Source organism: Acyrthosiphon pisum, chromosome A2, assembly GCF_005508785.2.
Source record: "Acyrthosiphon pisum isolate AL4f chromosome A2, pea_aphid_22Mar2018_4r6ur, whole genome shotgun sequence".
Lineage (NCBI taxonomy): Eukaryota > Metazoa > Arthropoda > Insecta > Hemiptera > Aphididae > Acyrthosiphon > Acyrthosiphon pisum.
Genome location: NC_042495.1, coordinates 89,611,812 through 89,638,936, shown reverse-complemented (window position 1 = coordinate 89,638,936; position 27,125 = coordinate 89,611,812). Strand labels below are relative to the sequence as shown.

General features: G+C 29.5%; 4 protein-coding genes across 5 annotated transcripts; 2 read left to right on the top strand and 2 right to left on the bottom strand.

Annotated features, from left to right (window-relative positions):
• Positions 1-6,551: 6,551 nt before the first annotated feature.
• On the bottom strand, positions 6,552-10,407 carry LOC100164392. Its single transcript, XM_001950830.5, has 5 exons — positions 9,769-10,407; positions 7,264-7,373; positions 7,119-7,209; positions 6,829-7,053; positions 6,552-6,765 (listed from the first exon to the last, which is right to left on the bottom strand). Exons 1-5 carry the CDS (start codon positions 9,988-9,990, stop codon positions 6,715-6,717), a joined length of 699 nt encoding a protein of 232 aa, XP_001950865.1. The 5' UTR covers positions 9,991-10,407; the 3' UTR covers positions 6,552-6,714.
• Positions 10,408-11,439: 1,032 nt separating this feature from the next.
• LOC100166408 (NADH dehydrogenase [ubiquinone] 1 alpha subcomplex subunit 10, mitochondrial) lies at positions 11,440-15,466 on the bottom strand. The gene is made up of 5 exons (XM_001951438.5): positions 15,063-15,466; positions 14,336-14,897; positions 14,073-14,237; positions 13,107-13,221; positions 11,440-11,748 (listed from the first exon to the last, which is right to left on the bottom strand). Exons 1-5 carry the CDS (start codon positions 15,286-15,288, stop codon positions 11,644-11,646), a joined length of 1,173 nt encoding a protein of 390 aa, XP_001951473.1. The 5' UTR covers positions 15,289-15,466; the 3' UTR covers positions 11,440-11,643.
• Positions 15,467-15,898: 432 nt separating this feature from the next.
• On the top strand, positions 15,899-20,860 carry LOC100162316 (interferon-related developmental regulator 2). Its single transcript, XM_001950857.5, has 8 exons — positions 15,899-16,178; positions 18,493-18,606; positions 18,674-18,842; positions 18,916-19,117; positions 19,196-19,401; positions 19,482-19,725; positions 19,795-20,013; positions 20,090-20,860. Exons 1-8 carry the CDS (start codon positions 16,130-16,132, stop codon positions 20,171-20,173), a joined length of 1,287 nt encoding a protein of 428 aa, XP_001950892.1. The 5' UTR covers positions 15,899-16,129; the 3' UTR covers positions 20,174-20,860.
• Positions 20,861-21,033: 173 nt separating this feature from the next.
• On the top strand, positions 21,034-27,125 carry LOC100160280 (leucine-rich repeat and death domain-containing protein 1). Of its 2 annotated transcripts, none has more exons than XM_016803634.2 (6): positions 21,034-21,410; positions 21,736-21,823; positions 22,213-22,426; positions 24,193-24,472; positions 25,805-26,113; positions 26,933-27,125. In XM_016803634.2, exons 1-6 carry the CDS (start codon positions 21,334-21,336, stop codon positions 27,084-27,086), a joined length of 1,122 nt encoding a protein of 373 aa, XP_016659123.1. In that variant the 5' UTR covers positions 21,034-21,333; the 3' UTR covers positions 27,087-27,125. The 2 variants fall into 2 exon arrangements, with proteins under 2 accessions (XP_016659123.1, XP_001950915.3); XM_001950880.4 differs by having other exon boundaries at positions 21,622-21,823.

The window sequence follows — 27,125 nt, the reverse complement described above, 5'->3', positions numbered from 1 at the left end:
AAAATTAAAATAATCATACTTTTCTGACCAGTGATCTGCGACTTGCTGTCACGATTATAAAGAATCTATATAATCTTCTTTATAATCGTGCTTGCTGTACTATAGAAGATTTTATTCTAAATGGTTATTGTGTTATTAAGTAATATAGTGTATACCTATAGGTATTATGTAATTTAGTAATTTATAGTATAGGTACATGGTACCTATGTGCAGGGCCGACCTTTGAGGGGGGTGTGGGGAGGTGTCTAACCCCCCCCACTCAAGATTTTTTAAATATTTAGTCGGTAAATTTGACACTTGGTAAAAATTGTAGGCAATTTGGCATCGTCAGTATTTTAATAGTATTTTTATTATTTTCAAAATATACCTATTTGTAAATATTATAATATATTTCTATAAAAGATAAAACTATAAACGACGTCGACACTTCGATTACACCGAATTCTAAAAATAGATATGATTATCTACTATCAGTGTATGCCGCGTTTGTATAACACGTAAGTATAAAAACTGTTACCCATAGCCCGTATATATTGACTTATTCTTGGTATTATAATATATTATTTTATTATTCTTGAAATTTGTTGCACTTTTATAGTCGATAGTCATCAGTTGTCGTCTATTCGACTATTCATCGAGGTTAGTGGTAACATCGTGTTCTGTACTACAGGGCTGTTCGATTATTTCGATTAATCGATTATTACGATGGTTATTTTTTTTCTTCGATTATTTTACAGTTTTCATAAAATTCGATTAATCAAGTAATCGAATTTCCGATTAATCAAGTAATCGAATTTCCGATTAATCAATTAATCGAATTTTTCGAATAAACAAGATGATTAATCGTTATTTTGACGGTTCGAATGAACTTCTATTTTTAGCACTTGGAGAATTTTGTACTCTATTCCATTTTGAGTGGGTCTGTGTTTACTTTACACCAACACACTAATCTTCATTAAAAAAAATTCGATTAATCGGTTAATCAGTCATTGAAAAAATTGGTGATCGATTAATTATTAGTCGTTATAAAATCGAATTTTGGTTTGATTATTAATTTTCGATTAATCGAAATAATCGATAAAATGTGAAATTAATAATCGAGTGGTAAAAAAATTAATCGAACAGCTCTATTCTGTAGCTACCCACTAAAAATAGACTGTTTAGTTATTATTTATATAATTTTGCATTTTGCATTTTAGTACAGACTTTTTTACCATTATGTATATTTTTTTATGTACATTTTCATTTGCCGAAATTTTTTTCATTTTTATTTAAATTAGAAATGGAATGTGGCAAAACATTTGACAATGCGATTACAAACAAAAAATGAAAAAAATATACATAATGGTAAAAAAGTCGGGACTAAACATTTTGGTGCTCCTAAAAACCCATTCGAAGCTTCTAAATCAAATTCAAAACTAGTAAGTAAAAATATTGGTGCTTAAAATAAATAATACTAATTATCAGTATTATGTTATTAACAATCAGTATATTGTATTAATATTTATGTAAGTAGATATAGGTAGGTACCTACTAAGGTACCTAATTAATTTTTTTTATGTTCTCATTTATTAGATTCGAAATACTCAGGGACCACTGGAAAAAAGTTGTTTTACAAATATTAATTTGAACCATCTTCCACCAAAGGTATTTAAAAATTTATCAGTAAGTATGAAATTCTTAGCTGTAATATTATCACAAATTATTTTATGAGATACCTATGTACAATGAATAATATATTTGTACAATTGTATATTTGTATCTTCCTACTAATTATGATAATTAATATTTTCCTAAGATATATTATATATTATATAATAAAATCTGTAAATTGGCCTTGACTGCACCAGTAAGTGTCGCAACGAATGAAAGATCATTTAGCAAACTCCGACTAATAAAACATAATTTAAGATCATCTATAGGTGATGATAGATTGGATTCACTTATGATTTTAAGCGTGGAAAAAGATGTGGTTGATCAATTAGGTAGATCAAAAATCTAATTTATAAGATTTATTAATATTTAAAAAACTAAACTTTATATTGGAATTCTGATACTTTTATCGTCTTAAATACATAAAACCACACATTTATATTTAAACAAAATTTCAAAAATAAAATGTTTAGATTGGAATATCGTTGTGTGAAGCGAGGAACTTTTATACATATAAGGTAGGCAATTACGATGAGCCTGGCACAACGACATTACACGGCTAATCTACAATTTCTTAATATCTCTTAATGGAGCAAACAACACAATAAATAAGTGTTTTTAATTTGAAAAAATGTTAATTTCTAAGGATAATGGTATAGGTTTTACGTTTCTACTCACAATATTCAATAAGTTATATGAGCAATTGAAAAAAGACGCGCGACGTCATTACTCATTGGGCCCTACTCAATATGTAGAAGACTAGTTGCAATTTCTTTTCTGAGATCATTTAATTCACATTCTCACTTAATGGTACTCAGAACACTATTAATAGAGTTAATATCTGCACGTTTTAAATTATGAAATTAATGTTGGAGAAATTTTAACTTTTACAAAGTTCAAACTTCAATCAACCAATGCTTGGAGTGTAATACACTGGTGTGTAATTGTCCATGTACAGATAAATTAACAATTGCTTAAAGATTTTGATTCTCGTAAGCGTATTGATTCAATAGGACTTCGAAGAAAAGGTTAACAGGTTAACTTTTAACAGCGTCTTTCTGATCTTTATTTGATGTTTTTCTTTTCAAATTGATAATTAATGTCAACATTTGAACTTTAAAAGATTATAAAAAAAATCTTGCATATGTATTTTTCATATTTTTAAGATAATATTGAAATAATGTGTACCTAATCCTTGTATTAAATTTTCCAGGATTTTAACCCAAAGAATATATTTTTATTGACATTTATTGAAAACAACACTAATAAAATTGAAAATGTCCGTAAACAACTTGAAACGAGTCAAAATATTTTGAAAATGTTATCAATATAGAAAACGATAAAATAAACTTAAGTGTAAATTTCAAGTATCTACAGTTATTCGTTTTTGAATTACAACAAAATAAGAAAATTGCTAAATGAGAAATCGAGTGAATATCCGATATTGTAAAAATATAAACCAGGGACTGGAACCTTTATGATTTTGTCGTTTGGGTTCTCAAAAATCCAAAATGTCGGTTCCAGTTATGGTTTCGGTTTTCAAAAATATCAAATTTCGGTTTCGGTTAATACCGGTTGGCGGTTTTAACCCTTTGTATTTTATTTGTATTTGTATTTTATTTTTATCAATTACCGAAGCACTGTATAAAAAACACTAGCCAAATCAGAGATCGGCATGTAAGCTTTCTTGATTCTTAACTTTTAGAAATGTATTAACTGATATCACACCCAAGCAGTATAAAAATTTGAATCCAGAAAAATGTCTGTGAACAGCCTCACAAAAAATTATTTTCATTTTATGAGATAGATCTCCGAAACCGGAGAATGGATATTATCGTTTAGAGTCTTGTTAGATTCACTTTGGCTAGGAGAAGTGCAGTGAAGTTTTTCAGAACCTTATCTTTAATAGTTAGTTCACTACGGAACCTTAAAAAAATTAAAACACATTTTATTGGGCGTTTCTTTATGTTTTTCAGCTTCACAGCTTTGTAATGAATAAACGATTGAAGATAAAGTTCTCCACTGCACTTCTCCTAGCCAATGTGAATCTAACAAGACCTCAAACAACAAAATCCGTTCTCCAGTTTCGGAAATCTACATCGCTAAATGAAAATCTAGCGAAAGATAACTCTTTTTTTAGTTTTGAAAAATCAAATAATTATTTAAAAAATTTTTAATTTCACATTTTGCCTCTACAATCTACTTGATGATCCCTTATTAATGAGCTATCAACCAATTTTCTGGCAATCATAGTTTAGGAGAAAAGTTAAAAAATTGTTAAAAAAGACATTTTGAGTCTATTCACGCCAACGTTTTTGTGGATTCAAATCATTTTACCGCTTGGGTGTGATATCAGATCTCTGTCATTAAAGTTGTATAATGAAGCTAGCTTAATTACCCACCTACTCATTATTACTGCGTTACATTTTTATTATTTTATTATATACCTAACACAAATTCTGGAAGTTTTAAAAATTCAGAATTTTTCATTTCAATTACCATACTTACTTATTCAATAATTTACTGACTGTTTATGGCAGTTTCACTATACCATCAATTCTAAACATTGTAAGATTTAAAAAAACATTACTGGCATATAATACGTACCTATATTGTCTATGACTAGCAAAACCATTATTTTAATGTATTTAAAACATTATGTAGGTAGGTACTAGATACCATTATACCTGCCTATATTTCAATTTTAAGCTAATAGACGATACCCACATCAGGTACCTAATTAATATTATAACTGCAGCCCTGCAGACATATTATTGTATTAGTTAAGGAACAATTATAAAACAACTTACTCTGAAACTCTTATACGCATACAAATTGTTATTATTTTTAGAAATGCTACATTAATTATTGCGAATTTCAATTTGCGATTCAATAATAATTGAAAGCAGGTAGGTACCGGGATTGTTATAGATTACATGGAAATTAGAATTTGGATTTTTGGAATTTGTTTTATGACAACTCTGTTGTATACATAGTATTTTTATTTTGTAGTATTGATAAACGTTTATAGATCTATCTATGATTTTATAATTATATGTGATTACTTATAAGTATAAAATAGTAATAACTAACTTTATAATTATATTATACCTACTACTATAAATAAAAATATATCTATTGAATTTTTTATTAATTTAACTGAAAAAAATCAAAATAACCTCTACATCAAAATATAGGTTTCGGTTCCTAAAAAAATGTATTTAATGGTTCCGGTCCCAAGATTTTCAAAAGGTTTCGGTCCAAAACCGGTCAATTTCCGCACGATTACAGTCCCTGCTTCAAACGCTCAAAAATATTAAATTTGAATTGAAATTTCACCAAAATATTACAGTATACATTAAGATAGCCTATAACTGCTATAAGTTCATAAATGGGAAATAGTATCGATAGACGCTCCCTTCCCTCACGCTGCAACTTCTATATACCAATGTCTGCCTATTTACTCATTGTGTTATTACTGTATATACAGATAGTAAATCTTTTAAAAAAAAAATGTACATATACTATCAAAATCAGTTCCTTTACCATTAACTTCTGTGTCCATGTGACTAACCACTATATTATGCGATACTACCATAGTTTCATTAATTTTTATTATTCCTGTATGACTCCTCAGAGAGAGAATTAGAATGTTAGGTGAATTTTAGAACAATGTGCAAATCCTAGTTCTATTATTTCAATGTAAAAGACATTCTCAATAATTTATGTGTCTGATTAAAAAAATATATTCAGTTAATAAAATACATATTACTTTTTAACAGTCATTCAAAAATAACTTTTTTAACACTTTATTTCTTTGGAGTATACATTAAAAAAAAAAAAATAAACTTAAAATACTCTACCCAAAAGAACAGTTCTTGGCGTCAACCAATTTTTTCCCAGTTCAGTCAGACGTCACACCCATTTTCAGATCGGTAATTGCTCCTATATGGAATAATGTAAATGTACTCATAATGTAAATACCTAAGAGATTTACATTTGTAATAATAAAAAAAAAATTATATAATAATGATACAATTTTTGATTAGTTATACACAAAATGAAATACCTTAATTATAAGTAATATAAAACAAAACTTCATGACTCATAAAAACAAACAATATTTAAGTACTTTTAGAAACTGGTAACTCAAAAAATGGACTAAACAAAATGCGTATTTTATATTATATACTTATTAAAATAAAATAATAAATACCAGTATATGTATTTGTATTGAAATTTTAACAAACTAAAAAAATATCACCTAACATACATTAATATTAATGGACTAGCAAATATTTACTATAGTGTATTATGAAAATTAAATAAATAATTAATTTAATAAGCTAGATTTATAAAAATAATTGTTCATTAACAAATTACATTTTTCAAATGGCAGATGCTAAAAATAAAAAATACATTTTTTAAAATACGTTGAACTGGTAATTAAACCAAAATATCCACACATATTTAAAACCAAATTATCTAATACAAAACAATATTTATCTGGTATTTTTTAAAATAGATAAAATAAATAATTATACTAAGTTATAAAAGTAAATATACTTTGTATTTATTCTTTGGCAGTATATGTTTGAAAATCGAATAATCTTTACGGGAAATTTATTAAGAAAGGTTTTTGAATAATTAATCTAAATCATTATAACATTTTCATTTCTAATAATACATTTTTACAACATTGACTTTTACATAGTTTTGTATAAAATTAATGACTATTTAAATATTTTTAAATCACATTAATGCATTATAAGAAAACCCTGGTTCCAATTGAATTTTTATTAATAATGAATTGAGAACATTACTTGCAATAAAGTAAATTTTAAATAGGTATGTTTTGACAAAAATAAAAATAATATGTTTATCAAATAAAACAATAATACACAAAACAATTAAGTGTTTTAATATAGTGTTTCCTTTGGAAATAAAAATAATAAAATACAAAATATATATTATATTTCGCATTCAGCAATATCATGCCCAGAAGTTAGCAATACAGTATGCACGAGCATCTTATTTTTGTTAATATAAAAAACAAATATTTTATATGCTTTCATAAGCTGTTGCCATTGTAGATGTTCCACATAGTTTATCCTAAAAAAATATATTTTGATTGATAAGAAACTATTTAAAATTAATTTAAGCGTAATGACAAACCTTGATTTTATCGTAAAGTGATGACCAAAATTCATGATGAGGAATCATATTAATACCGATTTCATTAAATAAACAGGCATTTACTACAGATCCGCCAACAAAGTAAACAAATGCAACAACCAAGACAAATGAAAAAAAGTAAGTCCAAGATTCAGATTCTGAGTTGTTATCATATGCATTGTTTAAATTCAATCCACATACTTTATTGGTACTAAGTTCAACCGTCTATAAATATAATCCAACAATTTAATTTTAAGACTAAACAAGCAAATAATAAACGTTCTCCTTACACATAGGTTAGCAGTGACATTTTTGAAATTAGCCAAAGATTCGTTTCCACTGACTGCCAATGAATCACACACCAAAATTACATCAAACTCACTATAAAATGAATTAATAAATAGGTATAATAGGTTAATATTAAAATAGTCTTACTGCAGGTCATAGTCATTTGTGTAGATAAATGTTACCATGTCGCTTATTTTAACATATGTATGCGTATAATTTGCAATCTGTATTGAAGAATTGGATGTCCCATTTACAATCTAAACATAAATATTTTTATTTTTATACTTACAATGATATAAATTAATTTTAAATATATTACAATAATAGAATTTAATATCTTTTACCTAAATGTAAGTTTTTAATTTTTATGTAATTAATAGTCAACTTAAATTCAATAATTAATAGGAAGTATAATTATATTAGATAAATATCAAAATTGCTATATGGGACAAAATGCCTTAGATTTTCACGGATTTTCATTAGAGAAATAAAATACTTATTTGAGTGACAAAACGTAATTATCATAAATAGGTATTCTAAACAATTACTAAAATTAAATATATTTTTTTTTTATATTAAGCATATTTAATGATATTATATATTATGCTTTATATACATAAACATTTATTTCAGAGCAATTAAAATTAACAACAGGATTTAAAACATTTTAGTAGATAACACATTTTTGATCAATTAAAATATGCAGCAGATATCATATATAAAAATACCTGTAAGAAATAACAACAGGGGAAATGTTGGTGAATTACTATTTTTATTTCCATATACCTAGCTTATATAAAAAATTTAAATCAAATTAACTAAATATTTTATAGCCACAGATTTCAGATTAATATGATATTTTTTAACATAATATCTAACATGGTCATATTCAGAGGCGTGTTTACGGGAGCGGCCGGGTGGACACTGACCCCCCGGCAGACTGGGCCTCCAACAAAATCATGCCAGGATAAAAAAAAAATTGTGTGTATCCTGCAGTACCTATAGATTTTCATCAATTGTAATTTTTTTAGTTACGCATTTATTAATTAGTGATTATATGATCATTATAATATTATGTTCATCAATTCTTTATAACTACATAACATGCAACGGTACTGTTGTGCCCATATACCAGGTCTTGCGTTGTGATATCACAGATTAAATACAATTTTATCTAACAAGGTGATAATATTGTTTTATCGGCTGAAAATATCCAATTACCGATTATCATTTCAAAAATGTGTTTAGATATTTTACGACTTGTTAAAATTATTTAAATTTTGTCGCAAACTCAAATTATTTATTACTGATTAGATAATAGTTTTACAATTTGTATGTTGTTTACCAGGTATAATGGATGGGAAAAAAGTATTTTTATTGTTTTGACAATGGTTATATTTTTTGATCATAATTAAAAAATAATCCTACCATTGTGAATTTTGTAGCATAAAAAATTAATGTTTCTCGAATGTTTCTTCATGTCTCAAAAAATAAATAGGTTTCACAATTATTTAAAAATTTGTTGTGCCCCTTCAGCCACCAAAGTCTGAACACGCCTATGGCCATATTTAGGACTAAGCAACAAGTCTTAAGCATTAACATTTTGTTTATAAATTCAAAAATGTATGAATGTCTAGTAATAAATTATTAAGTGGCACATATACCATTACTCTGTTTAAAATGAGATCGTACCCCAGTGGCCAAGATGTACGCCGCTTTCTTCTGTGGCAGCGGCCCCCACCCCGTCACCATAGTGAGGACGGTGCCTGACCGTCGCCCTACAAAAACTGGTCGCTGCCGAGGTACGATCTCATTTTGAATAGAGTATAGTAGGTACAACATTTACATAGTATTTTAATTTTAAATAGTTTCCTTTGGTCCCTTTTATGCTAATTTATGCCATAAAAAGAGAGGAACCATAGAAATGTCAGATCAAAGGATGTATGTGATTCACAAATGTATGAATGGGTGAATATTCTGGGGTAGGAAAGCTATTTTACTAATTTTTAGTTCACTATTTGAAGAGCAAAGAACATTTTTAAGGTGGGTAGTATAAATATATTAAATGTGTCAAGGAAAAAAAAAGTTCAAGCCGCCACTGAACTGGAGCAATATTTTTTAATAGCTTTATTTTATGCAAACTTAATGTTTCAAACCATAAATAACACTCAAAAACTAAATCAAACCATAAATAATACATTTTTACAAAAATATTAAAACTGTATAGCATTTCTCAAATAAATGGGAGGGGGTGGTGGTTATTCTATAATAAGCTTGGGGTACAGTATGAAAAATTCCGGTTCTAATTCTCTGAAAATTGTGTTGCTCTGAAATTATTTAATACCGGGAGTAGGTATGAACATAATAGATAACGTAATAAATACTAAGCAATTGCTTCTTAACTGTTCACAAATTGTATATCTAATATTTTTCACTGTTGAGCAGAGACAAAATGTTTATCCATGCCCAGTGAGTGGTGACTTATAAGGGAATAATATCTAAAAATATTCGCTCATCTCCTCGACAAAATGTTCAAGATCTTAAATAGTGATCAATCCATGTTGTATAAATTACATTACTAGGTATTTGGTGTAAAATTAATACACATTTAGATAAATCATAAAAGCGTTTGTCGTGCAACCGAATACTTACAGCGATTTCACTGACACAAGGTTGATAATTCAACGTCTGGTTATCCGCGATCGTCAGCGTCAAATTCACTCCAGTCAAGTCGATATTGTTGTTGTCGTTGGCCGTCATGCACATACACGACGAAGACAACTCGCAAAAGTACTGATCTTTCTTCAGGCAGAGCACCGCTGTGGCGCAAATGACGAAAAACAAGACATGGGTCACCAACCGTTCTGAATTCATTTTCTATTCAAACGGAAACCGAAACGAAAGACAGAATAAAACGCGTGTACCTATGTCGTGCCAACAGAATACGACCACTCACGGCAATGGCCAATTTACCAATGATGTGATACAGGTATAAGATATTATAATATATTGCGATTCGATCAGCATGTTTCACGTTACGTAACTACGTAACAATTGGTCGACATGGAAAAACGGAATGTTTTCAAAACGCAAATAATTAATAACACGACCAACGTCCGATGAATCAGTGTCGTACCCAAGATTTCATCATCTATTCAGTGGTAATACTACGACCAAGACGCACCAGCATGTTGTAGCGGCTGATTTGTTGTAATTAGGTATATAACACGAACTACTACTAGTTCTCGTGGTATATAATATTATATTACAGACATTTTCTTGAATACCTTATCACAATTCTCTTCTCCGGCGTTATCACTATTTAAAAATATTCAATTTTCAGATGTTTTCATAGCCATACGCCCATACTATTGTTCTATGCCCATACCGTACCCAATAAGATATATTATAGAACCAAGGTGGATTTATAAATCCACCTTGTATACAACCTGACTTTAAACTTGTTGACCGTTGTATATATCTAATATCTATGGCCATAATATTATAATACAAATTTCCTATTAGAATCACATATCGAGTTAAATACGAGTTCAAACGTATAAAAATATTGTCATTGTTTCAGATTTATACATTGTATAGAGCGGTGATAACGAATTGAGTCCCACCAATATTTTTGGCTTATCAGAGTTCAGTCCGACCAATATTTTGTTCGAGTTAACTCCCTAGTCCCTTCAGCCAATAGCATTATTCAGGAGACACCATTTGGAGGTTGGCTGAGGAGGTAGTCTCCTAAAAAATGTGTATGATTGTTTGCTTTTTTTTTTTTTAATTGTAATAATAATAAGAACAAAAAATTTAATTAATTTAAAAAATAATAGAAATAATCATTAGGAAATAATAATTATATGTAATATGATAATGTTAAATTGTTAACATATAAATAGTTGCTGGTAATAATTTAAACGATAGGGACTCATTTAAAAAAATCAAATTGCAAATTTGTTTATTTGTTTATCTGCTCCGTAAAATTGTTCTATTTTCAATGTTTTGCTTCATAGTTTAAGGTACTTAACTTGACTGTATTCCAAAAGAGTGTCAACAAGAATAAAAATATTTGTATGTCATGAGTGAAAAATTGTATTAAAATTTGTGTGAAAACTTTCACAACTGTTAGTGGTCCGATAAGTGAGTGCTGAAAGATCACTCAAAATGTTGAAGGAAAACTGTGCAACATCATAGTCAATGTAATAAATTATTTTTTAAAACTTATAAATAGTTATGATATCTTATCTAAACGGAATCAGTTCAAAGATATTAAGATAATAAATTGGACTCGATTCAAACACATAAAACTAGCATGGACTCAGTTCAATATTATCCTTATATGTAATAGATATATAATAATAATTAATAATCACACATTCACACTATTAATATTGTATAATGTACTGAAATGTTCATCGAGATAACGCAAAATATAATTGAAAACAGAAGAACGAGTATTTTTGTCTTGGCTAACCTAATATTTACGAATTAAATTATACAATATCATAAATGTATTGTCCATTATGATACCGGACTCCATCCTTTAATAGACTTGTTTTTGAATAATATTTCTGTAAAGCTGTGGTATTTTGGATCATAACCATGTGCATGTGTATTTCCTTCGGCCTGTAAATAATATATTAAGTCAGTTATACAAATTATAAATGTATGCAACCTAAAAAATGTTATTAATTAAAATGGTATCAATAGGTTAAAGTATATTTAATAAGAGACCCAATTGCTAATAATTAATTTTTAATCAAAACAATGATCAGTGGTAATTAATGCTATAGGTACTATTATTGAAATTATAATTATAAATATTTATAAAAAAATACAACTAAGACCTAACAAAAAAATTGTTTTTAATTTTAAGATAGTAATGCAAAATTAGTTTTTTGAAAATAAAGGTTTCCTGTTTTGTATTAAAAAATGTGTCATAATATAACAGTTGTTTAGTATTTGTACACATGGTGATATTTTATTGATAAAAACCTAATTTATAAATTTTTTACAGTTACTTATACTTTTCTAAACTCATATTTATCAAAAACTTTTCTACAATAAAAGCAATGTCCAGAAATAAAAAACGTAAGTAAATTATTTAAAAGTTAAGACTTCATTAATTTGATATTCTGTTTAATTTAAAATATTATAATACACCAAAGAATATTTCAACATTTAATATTTATACACAAATTAAATAATTTAAATAATTTAAATTTAAAAATCTTGTACTATATTTGTTTAATGTATTAAAATATTATATTAAAGGACTAGAGGGTTGTGGTCTAATCGATTCTACCGGGCTAGAAAACTCTGCTGATCCATCCTTGGGACCTAGGTATAATATATATTCTGTATATACAGTAGAAATTAGTTAATGTGACATCAGAGGTACGGCCTAATGTGTTCACATTAACCAACAGGTTGTACAAAACAATAAAAAAAAAGGATAGGAAATTTAGTTGGGACCTTTAAGGACACTACACGGCCATTCGTTGTCACCGTCTTACAAGTGCGTAACATAGCAAATTAACGCTCAGCAGATCATGTTTAGCTCCGTTAGTTTAAAAATTAGAGTGAATCGACTAATTTTAAAACTTGATGATAAGAACATTATCTGTGTTTGTACTTTGAATGTAGGTTTTTATACGATAATTCAGTTTAACTATTCTAAAAAAAACCACATACAAACACAGATTATGTTCTTACCATCAAGTTTAATAATAGGTCGATTCACTCTAATTTTTTAAATAAAAGAGCTAAATGTGATCTGAGCATAAATTTGCTATATTACGCACTTGTAAGACAAAGACAACAAATATCTGTATAGTGTTCTCTTAGTATGCACAAATAACAAAAAGTTAAAAGTTAATAGTGCTTATTAACCAATATGACTTGTTGTTAATAACATACTAAATATTTCTACAGCACAAGTTTCAAATATTAAGTTAAATTAAAATTCATTATATTATTCTTACTTTGAACCAAGCATGGGTAAGAATTTCACTTTCTTCGCCAGGTATAAGAAGTTCTGGAGCATCAACCAGAGGGACGTTAAAATTAGAAATTAATTCTTCTTTATCATTGGTATATCTATAAATATAAATAAATAATTAACTTTAGTACAATCACACAAAACAAAGCTGGATAGAAATAAGTTAATATTCCTTACCACCTAAACTACTAATTTTAAAATAAACAATAATCCCTCGTTATCCGCGGTATTGAGTCAGAAATACCCTTTTTTTTTAATAATTCATATATTTTATCGCTATTATACAATTGCAGTATAACAGTTATAGTGGTGCCGTTATTCTCGCAACTTTGACTTTGCTGGAACACAATTTTCGCGAATAACAAGGGATTACTATATTAATCTTTTGATCACTAAATTGCTTTAAACACTTAAGGCAAACTAGCTCTTTTACAGCTTTTATATGACTAGATGTTTTTCTTTATAAAATTCAACCTTTTAAGCCTTAATTATGAACATTTTATAAGGCCCTATTTTCCCTATCCCTTTTAACACCACTGTTTTATTTCTGTCAACTATAATGAAAAACAATAATAAGTAAATTTTAATAACATTTTGATTACTACAACTATCAATATTATGATTCATAAATTGTATTTTTTATTTAACTTTCACAAATTATATTTTTAATATTTATGCAAGCAATATAGAAACTTGTTTGTAACAAATGATTGATTACAACCAATTTCTTTTTCCACTTCATTATAATAGATTTTCACTGTTCGTCAGAAAAAAATTGATTTGAGTACTTATAGAATTTTCTTTATAAATTACCTAGTTTCAAGGATCTCTGAAAGTTATTTAAGTTTCCTTTTTCCTTGGTATATTGTTTACAATTTATGATTTATTGTCTTATGGATACTTATATAATCTTTAAATTAATATATATTAGATAAATATAACAACGTACTTCATTCGTACATCAGCCCAGTATTGTTCTCTTGAATAACTCCAATCTTGTATCTTAGGATCATTTTCATCATAATTGTCAATATCTAAACGTTCTAAATCTTCCACGATTAATTCTGCATCACCGCCTTCTGACCAATCATAAACTAATACATCAGATCGGTTACTAAAAACAAAAATTTTATATTTTATTGATTTAGTTAAAAATGTATTTAGTTTATTACATATTATTATTATTATTATTATCAGTAGTTAATAATATACCTGATTTCCCTTAAAAATTTATATTTCAATTCACTGTCCATAGTTTCTAAATACTTAGTATTCATTGCCTTAGAATTTACTTCATGAGGTAGTTTTCTTTCTTTTACAAGTTCTAACAATCTTGGTACTGGTGCATCCAAGTAGACAACCAAATGAGGATGCAGCAAATCAGGCATAGCGTGCTTGTACAGTATATAGTACATTTCACGTGCTGCTTTACTCATATACTTACATTTATACATTGCTTCTACAAACGCAAAGTCACTGTACGGACTGCGTTCAATAATTACACCTTCTCCAGTGTTTAACAAGTGTGCAATGGCATCAATGTAATGAGCATACCGTAACTTGTATTTGATTATTTGAAACGAAGCGGCATTAAAGTGTTCCGGGTTTTCGAGAAAATTACGCTCGTCGAAACTACGACAATTGACCGGCAGTTGAGGGTCTAGTTTTCGCATATCATAACCATAGTCGTTTATGTAGTAAGCGTCCATTGTGATGTCCGGCATAAAATGCATACCTAATAAATCAGCAAGCTGATGTCCAACAGCTGTTTTACCTAAAAACAAATTTAAGAAGAAAAGTGATTAGTGACTACGTGACATACAAAATATAGATATTAATATACATCAATCAAACCAATAGAATAATTATCAGCGTAACAGTCTAGTGTTGTGGTGTATCATAAAAGCAAACGAGATGAAGCAAGTATGCGATCACTCACCGATTCCGACAGGTCCCTCGAGAACGATCAGCTTGCTGTTCTCGTCGAAACGCGACGTCGTCTTGTCAAACATACTCCTTAGCAACGTGTAGTCCTTCTCTTTGTACGGGAACGGTGCGGGTTTCTGAGGTTTCGGTCCCAGGGACGCTTGCAGAGCCTTTCCTGTGATGTGCCGAGCGGACTGCGGCACGCGGAACAGAATCTTCTGGACGTTGGTCAAAGCCATTTTTCCTGATTGCCCCGTGGGCTAAACTAATCTTAATCCACTGTGTCGGTTTGTGCCGAAAAACAAAACTCTGCGGCGGACAACGAAATAATATGTAAAACGTATATGATTATTGGATTCGTCTCCACTGACCGACAACTTTCGTAATTAGTATAATCGTATCAGCGGACATATGATTACCCGTTATCACTCGTCACAGTATCACCCAGAACCAGAAGGTCGTCATATTCGGGTGGCGCACGGATACAGTGCGGGCTCACCGACTACGACGCGCCGTCGGGTTGGTAACGCGTATGGTGAAAATTATTTCATAGCCCAATAAACTTTATAATTCAAAAATCAAAACAGCAAGTAGCAACGGGGCCGTCACGGGCCGTGGCCCCCCAAGAATTACCACGGCTTAAGTTCACTCAGTGGCCAGACATATTGTCCTTGAGTCCTTCACCGCCTTGACACTACCGCTACCTGTCGGCGATCTGCGTGACCACGGTCCGCCGCCACGGTTTTTTCCGTACGCGACACCCGACCCGACCCGATCCATCGTCGGTGACGCGTGCGACTCCCGACGTTTATTATTATAAAGCCAAGCGCACCGCTCGCGCGATCCAGTATAGCGTTCGCTGCCCGACCCGACAGCTGGCATGATGTGCATGGTTTCTCACAGCCGCCAACGACTATTCACGAACGCGAATTCCGCCGAACGCATCGCCGCCAAAGCAAAACGTCAACCGCCGCACGACGAAGATCGCTCCACCGCAGGACGATTACGCCGTCGCCGCCGACTTTCGCTTAAAAGGTTTCGTTGTTCAACTGCGGCCGTGTACACGCGGATACGACCACCATGCCCCGTGGAAAGCGCAGGCCCAATCAACACCACAAGTCAACTACGGGTAAGAAACGTCGAGAAAAATATGATCGAGGTTTTTCCCCGCAGAGATCGAACGTTTTCGTCGTTGCTTACCGCAGTCTTCGTGCTTTCGCGTCGACGTCACCGATTGCGCGCGGTGTGGCAACGACACGCTTATTGCGTATTTTTGCGTTATTGTGCAGTGGCGGCAGTGGAGGGGTAGGTCGCCATGTGCCCACCGCGCGCCGTTGTTGTGGCGCCACGCCGCGTTTTTCCCGCATGGCCTCGGAAAATACGACGACGCCGCCGATATTTTCGTCTTCCCGTGCGCCGTCGAGCCCCCCCGCCTAGTCGTCGATCATCGCGATTTCTATGGATATTTATATGAAATTTTTTCTGCATTTACTCGGACGACCCTGAACGTGGACGAAAATCAAGGACCGCCGTTCGAATATTTTAATGACCGTCTGTTCCGTCCGTTCCAGTGTCGGATCGGCGATTTTTTTTCTTACGCTTTCCTTCCTCGTGTGCACTAAATACACTCGTGTCGCCGGACTATAAATTATTGTCCTTTTGAAAAGCTCATAGTGAATAGTGTTTATTTATTACTCGTACACTGTAGCTGGAAACTCGGGAAAACACCCGCCACTGAGCTTAAGGTTAATACGGTCAATTTTCTTGATCGCACATCTGGAAAACAAACGATAATGCATATTATCCAATTTATTAGAAACTTAACGCACGTTTTAAACTAGTGCTTTGTATAACCTCAGAACAAGGTACAAATGTTTGTTAAGTTGATTATCAGAACCACTATTCATCATTAAATGTGATTAACTATAATATTAAACAGTTTTTTTTCCATACTTTAATGGGAATTATATATTTTATTGATTCTGATTTGGTTATTTGAAGAGTTCTTGTGATTTGGCCACTAAATTTATATATCTACCCCATTATAGTTATTAAAAATTATAATACCACTCATTTTTCAATTTCGATAGTAAAATAATTTTAATTGGTTGGTAGTTTTGCAGCACTATTCAGCTATTTAATACCTAACAATTAGATAGATACATAACTGTAATAGGTACCTAAATATTATATTTTTAAAGCATTAAGCAAAATAACAACCTAATTAATCTGTTTAGATTTTATGTAATAATACGTACCTAAGGTCATATTATTATTTATTTACTGGCTATTATTTTTATAGTTGCTACCTATCTACAGATACATTTTTTATTAGCCTTTGATTGAATTATATATATATTATATATATATAGATTTTGAATGTGTTCTACTTGGGTACCTACCTAATAATACATTAATTAGAACCTATTTAATTATAATGTGGATATTGACAATTTTAGTTATGTGTAGTTAATAACTATTTCCTTTTTTTCTGTTCTTGTTTAAACTAAACTATTAGGTAATTTTTATTTTGGTACTAATTTACTATACATAATATTTTTATTATAACAGCCTATAATTTAGTATATTCAATGCTGTCAGATACTAATTTAAAATTGTATTTTAAATTATTAATAGTTAAAATTATTTTAAAAGATCTAAATCATTCAAAATTAATTATGTACTTAGGTATTTAATGTTCCATTATTTTTAAAACTAGGTATATAATATTAAAAATATAGAAAATATTCTGATTCTGTCCAGAAAACATAATTTAAATATGTAGGTATTGAAAGAAGTTGTAATTAAATTATAAAAACATTATAAGGTACTATACATTAGGTATCTAGGAACTAAAGTTGTTCAAGATTATGTATGGTTGGATATTTTTCACTAGTGAAAGTCACATTGAGTCTAAAAAATAGATCAATGATGTAATTACAATTATATAATAATATGTAAAGCAATTCTAGTACACAGATATTTTTTAGTAAATATTTACGTATATAAGTACTTATAATTATGTTTAAAATGTATCTAATTACGTATTTTCATGCATTAAATTAAAAAATTTATTTTTTGTCAGATATCTAGATATAGCTACTAATATTAAATCACAAATACATCAAAATCAATTTAATATACTTGTTCATTTTTATAATTGCTAATAATATTTTGTATTTCCATACCTATTTATAATAATTCATATTTTTTTTTAACCTTTTTACTGTTAGGAACAAATAAATTATAAACTTTATCCTCAACTATATCTAATTAGTTAAATGTCGCTTGATTGAACTAGCATAATTCTACCTATAAGAAAATATATTAAATTATTAAATTAAAAACCTATTCACTTACTTGACCACTTAAAGTAATTAAACAAACAATACCTACATTTTTAATATAAACCTTAATTAATTTAAATTAATTATATTTTTTAGATACACTAGCTGGAAAAGGACGTGATTTAGACATGTCGGACGATGAGTCATATAATGATAATGCGAGTGTAATCAGTAATTTATCTTGTAGCACATCGAATGAAGAACGTTCCTGTAAGTATTCTATTAATTATTTAATGACTAATGTCCTTACTTATTTTTTCATTTCAATAATGTATAGGTGTTGCTATTGATGAAACTGATGAATCTCAGATTGATGCATTTGAAGAGAAACTAAGTGACGCAATTGATGGTTTATCACAGAAGTCTGCGCAAGGACGTACATTAAGTTTTGAAGCTGTTTGTAACATATTTTGCAAAAAATATATACCCGATTATATTTTAAATAGGTATGTCATATGTTAAAAATTAAATTGTTGAAAAAAAAAATAAATACATTTTAAAATATACTTATTTCTACAGGCGTATGACAATAACTGATTCCATTGAGCGCGCTCTTAAAAAAGGGGGCGATAATGAGAAAGCTGCAGCAGCTAATTTAGCTAGTTTATTGTGTATACAATTAGGTGCACTGGACATGGCAGAACATTCTTGTCAAGAACTATTACCTATACTAATGTTTGTTGTTAATGATGAATCTGTTCCTTTATTAGCCCGAGAAAAAGTAATTGTTTATATTTTCCCATGTCTTAATTTTATCTGTTATTAAGTTGATTTTAATTTGAAATATTTAATGTTTTAGTGCTGTTTGGCCATAACATTACTAACTTTTATTAGTTGCAATGAAGAAATTGATGCAGCTATGCAATTAATGCGCAACTTATGGAGACGTTTATTACATTCAACAACTATTTCTCCGTCGATAGCAGCTCTATATTCGGCAGCATTATCTTCATGGTCTCTCCTGCTGTCCACTGTATCAATTAGAAATTCTTCTGCTATTATTCCGTAAGTTATTTGGTACTTAACCGCTGTTAATTAAAAATAATTAAAACTGACACTAATTTATATATTTCCTTCAATTGTAGTACTTTAGCGGAATTGAGTACTCTCTTAGACTCAACACATCTAGAAGTGAGAATGGCTACTGGTGAATTAATAACAGTTTTGCTAGAAATGGCACGTGATTGTGAAGACATGGATGAATATGAGCCAGATGAAGAATTTATTAATAAATTACGCGAACTAGCAACAGATTCACAAAAGTATAGAGCTAAAAAAGATAGGAAAACACAAAGATCAAACTTCAGACAAATTCTTCATTATGTAGAAGTGAGTTAGACAATAGAAATAACATGATATATTTTAAAATTTGAATTTAACATTTTTTGTTGTTTACAGTTGGATGAACCTCCAAATATTCAAATACGTTTTGGTCAAGAAATATTAACAATGAACTCATGGATCATAAAAAAGCAATATGATGTGTTGTGTCAAGCATTAGGATCTGGAATGAACATGCATATGACAGAGAATGATCTAATTCGTGACATATTGAGCCTTGGCCCTAAATTATGTCAGACGACACTTTTGAGTAACAAACAATCAAAACTCGAAAGGGTGAGTTGAAAAATCTCAAACCAACAAAAAAATATATATTTTATAATATTTATTATATTGTTTCTTATTTTTACAGCAACAAATTAATGCTGCCAACTTCAAGGTGCGCACAAAAACTAGAGGAAAAGTACGAGACAAAAGAATAGCTTTTATTGATTAAAGAATCATATAAAATTTTAGTAAATTATTATACCTACTATATTATAATGCAAAACCACTTGAGCATGTGATAAATACTGTTGTTAATATTCTGTTTTTTGTTAATCATTTCAGTTTTTCTATGTGTATTGTCAGATATATGTTTTTAAAAACAATTGGGGTTTTTTTTTTTTTTTGTCTTAATTAACTACCAAATATTTAGAATATTATATCAAATAACTTAGCAGGACTTTCGAGTTTACTAATTCATTTTAATATATTTAAGTTGCCAACTTATCTCTTTTTATCAAATCATGCTGTTTTAATAACAAACGCGGTGCCTGTTGTACTACTAAATATAATTTGTAACTTATTACTGCCATTATGTTATATTGAGACTGACAAATGTATAAGTAATTGTATCAGAAAAAAAATGTCATCTGCGCCAAGAATGATTTTTTTTTCATTTTTTACAAGACTTATTTTAATTTCCAGTTATCAATTGCAATAGATATCAAAACACAGTGTTACTGTGAAAAATAATTAATTAAAATATCAGTAGTTACAGGCATCTAAATAAATATTGTTTAGTTAAGTTAACTATATCAATTTATAGTATTAATTCGAAGTGTATAAAGTAGCATGTACTTCTATTATTATTTTTGGATTGAAATCTTTTTCTTTAAATAAATCTTTAAAGAATAAATAATTATGTGTTTTTATTTAAATGGCTAACCTTTGCTCTAATTAGGTCACATATCAACATGCAATTTTTAGAAAGTAATAAATTGTTGTTTATTATTGTAATTAAAATATGTAAGTTGAACATTATGTAACATAGGAAGTTATGATAAGTTATTATTGTTTAGCAGTACACACATTTAGTTTTGGATTATGATTATTATTTTATCATAATTAATATTCTATATAAAAATACATTAATCCAATCATTAATCTCCCACTCAAAAATCAAAACACAATTATGGAATTTCCGAACACTTTGTTCGTTGACACAAGGCCTTATCAAAAATTCTTGTTAATATGCATGCAGATTGTTTGCCGTAGACTTTGTCAGAAAATAAAATAATACCTACTATTTATGTTATTGTTCCTAACCCGAAGAGTATTCCAATAAACTACTTACTGTGTTGTACCTAATTTCAAACGTCACCCCTAAACATTATGAACATGTACTCGCTGAAAACACAAAACCGTGATTTTAAAATCAATATTTGGTCCAACACCAATTTCAGTAACGCGTGAGTACTTAACATTATAGCTTATAATTGTCCGCAACAACCTGTATATCTGGGGTAGTAATTTTCTAACGACACGAAAATCGTGTTCTATGGTAGTTATTATTACTCCGTTGTTAAAGAACCGTCCGACCAAACGAATATTATGATATGATCTACTAACCTTATAAACGCGATTTTTGAGCTACTGCCAATGATTATTTTTACTTTATAGTGTCTATTCTAAACCTTTAACAAAAAATACTTGCGAAAAATTTGTTTTTGATATGCTCCGCAAAATCACGACAATGACGCTCGGCATCGGTCATATTCTGCACTGGAACGACAGAAATCTCTTAGAGTTTCCTGAAGACTTGAAACGGAACAGGGACGTGGTGTATCAGCTATACATAAAAAACAACTTCATCGAAGTACTAGTAAGTCGACAACTTATATGCACATAATACCTATATTATATAATATTCGAATCGCTCCCGTCGCGATGAATAAATCGCCGCCACTTAACCTCATATTTGTATACGTATCGTAATAAATAAACAACACAATTTATTTGCTCACAACTGTTTAAACTATACCTTACTTAAACAACAAATACAAATATAATACTTAGTATACATTTTGATTTTGTACTACCTATTGGCCATCATTATAATAAATATTATTATAACGTTAAAAATGTCAACTTGCAAAACTTTGTCGCTTTTTAAGCATCAACTATTAGGACAATAATTTACTTAAAATTGTCGAAACCGACGAGCTGATTGATGTATATATACGGTTTTAATTTCACGTAATATATGTACAGCCGGGATGGATTAACAGCTTGGCTAAATTGACTCACATATACATGGACAACAACAAACTTTCGACATTCCCTGCGGAACTATGCGAGTTGAAGGGACTGGAAGTGCTGTGCGCGCCTCAAAACTCCATAACGGACATACCTTCCGCACTGACGGCGCTCAAGCGACTGACGCAGCTGAACTTGTCACGCAACCGAATAAGAAACGTCCCTGGCGGTAAGTCACAAAACGTACAACGAAAAACTTAAATTGAATTCAAAATTAAATACAATTTACATAGTTTCAAAAGTTTGGCGCATAAACGAGTAAAAATTACTATTTATATTTAAACTTTGGCCGTCAAAATATCATCAAATTATTCGGATGAGGTATGGATACGCACATGTTATTTTCATAATTTCGAACGCACAGGCAATACAAAAATGTTCAACTTTGAACTTCCTATCTTATAGTTGATAGTATTACCTAACTTGTAAATTGCCATAGGTTACCCTGTTGTGCACTTCCGTGTAAACCATCGCGCGTCGTAGTGCTTAACATAAATATACGTTAACAGTTTACCATAATAAACCAAACATAGAGATACCTATTTGAAAATATTCAACTACCTCACGTCTTTGCATCTGTAAGGGCCCGTATTACAATAGTTAAACTCCGGTTAAACCACCGAATTCGGCCGGTAAAATCAGTGGTTCAAGCGTAACCGAGGTTTAAACTATTATTGCAAAACGGGCCCTAAGTCAATTTTCCACTCTTTCGTGTCGTGTAGTGTTTAATAATATATTGAAATAATGAAATATGACTAGAATCTAGATTACCGTAGGCTATAGAAATTTTTTTTTTTGTTATAAAATAAAATCTATCATGGTATTTAATATTTATATTTTATATTATATGCTAATTATATTATACTAATCTAGTAGGTAGGTAATTCCTAATAACTAAACTAATATATAAAGCTGTATACTCAATGACAATGAATATAATAGTAGGATACATTCTAAGTACATTATGTATAAATAATAAATATACAGTGAAACCCGTTTAAGACGCTCTCCTAGGGACCAGTCAAAAATAGCGTATTAAGCGTGAAATCGTATTAGGTATACCATAATATACGGATTATGTTGAACGTTGTCAGAAACACGGAACTCGTAAAAATGAGCGTATTAGGAGGGAAATCGTCTTAAAGTTTAAACAGATTTTACTGTATTACAATAAAAAAAGTAGGTACCTACTAATATTAAAACAACAAAACATAACATTTAAAATAAACCATCATTAAAATTGGGGTTTTCATTGGCGAGTGACATATAGGGGTTCATTTTGTAAATAATTCGTGTTGGCACTAAAAATATGGAAAGTTTTTTAAAAAAGAAATGTTTGCCATTTTAAAATTTATGTGGGATAGCAAAAATAGAGATTCAATTTGGTTAGTTATTAGACCGTGAATAAATTTTAAATTTAATATTCTTCTTCGTTCAGCAAGAGTAGACAAGTCAAGTACGTTACTGTATAATTCTGTATAATTGGGAACTAAACACATAATATGTAGACTGTAGAGACACTTGAAAATTGCATGTTGTGACGCTGCAGGCCTAATTATGCTAAATCCTAAATAAGTATCTAATTTATTGTAGTTAATACAAATATGTATAATAACATGATACATTAATACTTAGTATTACGTGATATTAATAAACATCCTATTTATTTAAAGTTCATCGAATTTTTATCGCATGGGTTTAGTCATATAGACGTAGTTTGATGATCACATTTTAAAAACGTATGGTATCCAATTTAAATTTATTTTAATTAATTAATCTTGTATTTTTACATTTTAAATATTTCATATTTTTTGAACTATTCGATTTATTAGAACATATTATGCAAATTTTTTGTGAAAAAATGTCTTTACTAGCTATTATATAAATTATTTTAATAACGTTAAAATTTCACACTTACCTTTAACTTATATGTAGACGTTTTAAACATGCCGTCTCTGTGGCTATTGGACTTGTCTCACAACGAAATCGAAACTCTGCCGGAAGTCTACCCAGACAGATTGTATTACGGTGAAATATTGTTGAACGGAAACAAGCTGATCTCCGTGCCGGACAATCTCAGTCGTCTGGAGAACATCGAATACCTATCGCTGGCCCACAACAGGCTCCTATACGCGCCAGCGGTAGCTTTCAGGCCGGAAGCCAATATCAACATGGACCATAATCCTTTTTTAAATTACGTGCCGGCCACTATTAAGTATATATAATAGTAGTGCATTTATTTATTTGTTTAAAATAATACATAACTATTAATTAGGCTACAGTACAGTCTGTACAGATAGTATATATACATCAAAAATAATAAGATAAAATACCTTAGGAATTAGAAACTAATAATTATTATTCTAAATTCTAATATAATATAAAAAAAGCGGGTAAGTGGGTGTCGCACACAACACAAGGTGGTCACTGTAATGGATGGTGTTAAATTTGAATTCAATGATATAATATAATTTTATATTTTGTATACGAAAAACGATTCTGAGCGGAGACGGTTTGTCAGCCTAGGATGTATTTTATATCATATTTATAGTTTTATCATTAAATACGGTATAGCCGATTAAGTTGAATTATTATTATTTGTCTACTATCTATTTGTACATAATAATATATTAATATACTTTAGAAGTTTCAAGTACTCATGAATAATATTTTTAAAACAACACAAAACTAAATCGTTCTTCTTCGTTTAAATATCTAATTTAACTGGCGCTTTTGAAAACTATACTTTTGAAATTTCGACCTCCCGAAGCACACAATAGATTTACTTTTCCATCGAACAAGATACTGACGTTTGAAATTGAATCATTATTTCAACAACTTGTCGTGTACACAGACAAAGAAATAAAAAAAACAACACATTATTGTAAAATCAATAGGTACATTCATCCCTCCGCTTAGAATTTAAAATGTATAGGTTGAGTTTCGATTGAATTTTAGTGCAAGAATGCAAAAATATTCCTATAATAAATGCTATAAAAAATGAGCCAATTAATAACATAAAAACCGTATAAAGGGAGAGGGCTTTGAATATTTTTAGGTGCTAAGCGCCTCCACTTATTCAATATAGGCTATGAGTAAAATTATTAATAATAATAATGATGGTAAACTATTAAAAAAAATCTAAACTCTTAATAAAGAAGTAAGTTGATTCAAATTTTTTAGTTGAATAAGAGTTAATAGTTATACTGCGGTAGATATAGGTACGTTGAAATAAATACGCTGAAGGTTACTCTATGAATAGTAAATATAGTAAAAAATATTTTGATTTGTTTTAAACATTTTTAGTTTCCAATTTTATAAGTATTTTTTTCTATGAATGTCAATAACATTTTAAAGTTTGAAAATATATTATATATTCTTACAATGGCAGTTGAAAAATTTTAAAAATTAAGTCACAATTTTTTCTTATAAGCATTTAAAGTTCAAATGTTGACAAAATACATAAAAATCACGAAAATGTGCAAATTATTTTGAGTTAGAAATTCATAAAATTTTTTATTTATATATTATGTTACCATTATATCAGGGCAGAACATTGCGGCACACAACAATTTCTGGAAGCACACATGTTGCCGAATATAATACTGACGTGCGATGGTCGCAATCTGATCATATCACCTAAAATCAAAGAAGTGTTCAGTGTCCAAGGAAATGCATACTGTCCCACTTTGAAAGAATTTGCACTCAGGGCACTCTACGTTTGGAAGACGCCATTTTCCAAAGATAGTGTCCCAAAACATTTGTGCGAACAATTGTTATCCGGTCCAGCTGCTTCCTGTATGCAATGCTTGAGACCGATGTTCACATTCAGCTACATATGTTTATTACAATATGAGTAAGACAATGTATATAATATATTAATATGTATTATTATATAATATAGATAATAACCTATGAATTATGCTACCTAATAAAGTATTTTAAGTTCATATATTATATTAGTAAGTAGTACTAGTAGTATAGTTAACTCTACCTATAGGCTATATTATACTATTGTAGTATTGTATAATATTATAATAGGTAGTATAGTGTATGGTTATGGCCACAGTAAATATAGGTACCTAATAATAATATAATTAATAGGGCTCAGATTATAAAACACCATTAATGAATAATAACAAAAAAGCATAAAATAGTTTTTAAAAAAGCATGACCAAAAATTAACTTAAATTATGCATAAAATTGAATAAAAAAAATTAATTTAAATTAAAAATAGAATTAACTACTACGTATTTTGCTAGATTTTCAGGCTACAGTTTGTAGGTCGATATAGCTATCGACGATAACATTGCGTTTAATATATTTAATAATCAAGCCGATAAACGAAAACAATAATAACCCAATGACCATTTAGTCCATATTCCGGATTTATACAATTCGTAATAATTAAATAAAATTTTTTTTATTACTATGGCATAATAAAAATATTAAAATGCCACAGCTAGAATAATTGTATAAAAGCCAAAAAGCATTTACATAAAAAAAAAGTCGAAAAAAACAAATTGGTTTATTTGGAATCAGAATAACATGAAACGAATTTATGAAATTATGAAGAAAAATTAGATTTCTATCTCATATATAAAAAAGAAGCATAATATATACCTTGAAACCCAAGCCCTAACAAGTAACAATTAACAATATTGTGTTTCTTAAGTTTCTTTTTCAGATCACACACTCATTTCAATGCCCAATATTTTTGTTCTAAATCGTGTCATGGAGCATTTAAACAATTAATAACAAATCGTTACCAAATGGTTTTACAAGAATTGGATTTTAAAATTAAACCCTATGGAGTTTTTCAAAGTTAATTTTCATTTTATTACATTTTGTTTAATATTGTCATTATT

Bases quoted from the DNA above. Each gene is read 5' to 3' on its own strand.
- LOC100164392 (XM_001950830.5), bottom strand. From the start codon at position 9,990: ATGAATTCAGAACGGTTGGTGACCCATGTCTTGTTTTTCGTCATTTGC. The intron at 7,374-9,768 runs GTAAGTATTCGG...ATTTATGTTTAG, and splicing joins CTTGTGTCAGTGAAATCGCT to ATTGTAAATGGGACATCCAA. The intron at 6,766-6,828 runs GTTTGTCATTAC...ATATTTTTTTAG, and splicing joins CACTTTACGATAAAATCAAG to GATAAACTATGTGGAACATC.
- LOC100166408 (XM_001951438.5), bottom strand. From the start codon at position 15,288: ATGGCTTTGACCAACGTCCAGAAGATTCTGTTCCGCGTGCCGCAGTCC. The intron at 14,238-14,335 runs GTATATTATTAA...TTTTGTTTTTAG, and splicing joins AAATTTTTAAGGGAAATCAG to TAACCGATCTGATGTATTAG. The intron at 11,749-13,106 runs GTAAGAATAATA...TATTATTTACAG, and splicing joins TTACCCATGCTTGGTTCAAA to GCCGAAGGAAATACACATGC.
- LOC100162316 (XM_001950857.5), top strand. From the start codon at position 16,130: ATGCCCCGTGGAAAGCGCAGGCCCAATCAACACCACAAGTCAACTACG. The intron at 16,179-18,492 runs GTAAGAAACGTC...TATATTTTTTAG, and splicing joins ACACCACAAGTCAACTACGG to ATACACTAGCTGGAAAAGGA. The intron at 18,843-18,915 runs GTATGTCATATG...TTATTTCTACAG, and splicing joins CCCGATTATATTTTAAATAG to GCGTATGACAATAACTGATT.
- LOC100160280 (XM_001950880.4), top strand. From the start codon at position 21,334: ATGAACATGTACTCGCTGAAAACACAAAACCGTGATTTTAAAATCAAT. The intron at 21,411-21,621 runs GTGAGTACTTAA...TTTACTTTATAG, and splicing joins AACACCAATTTCAGTAACGC to TGTCTATTCTAAACCTTTAA. The intron at 21,824-22,212 runs GTAAGTCGACAA...ATATATGTACAG, and splicing joins ACAACTTCATCGAAGTACTA to CCGGGATGGATTAACAGCTT.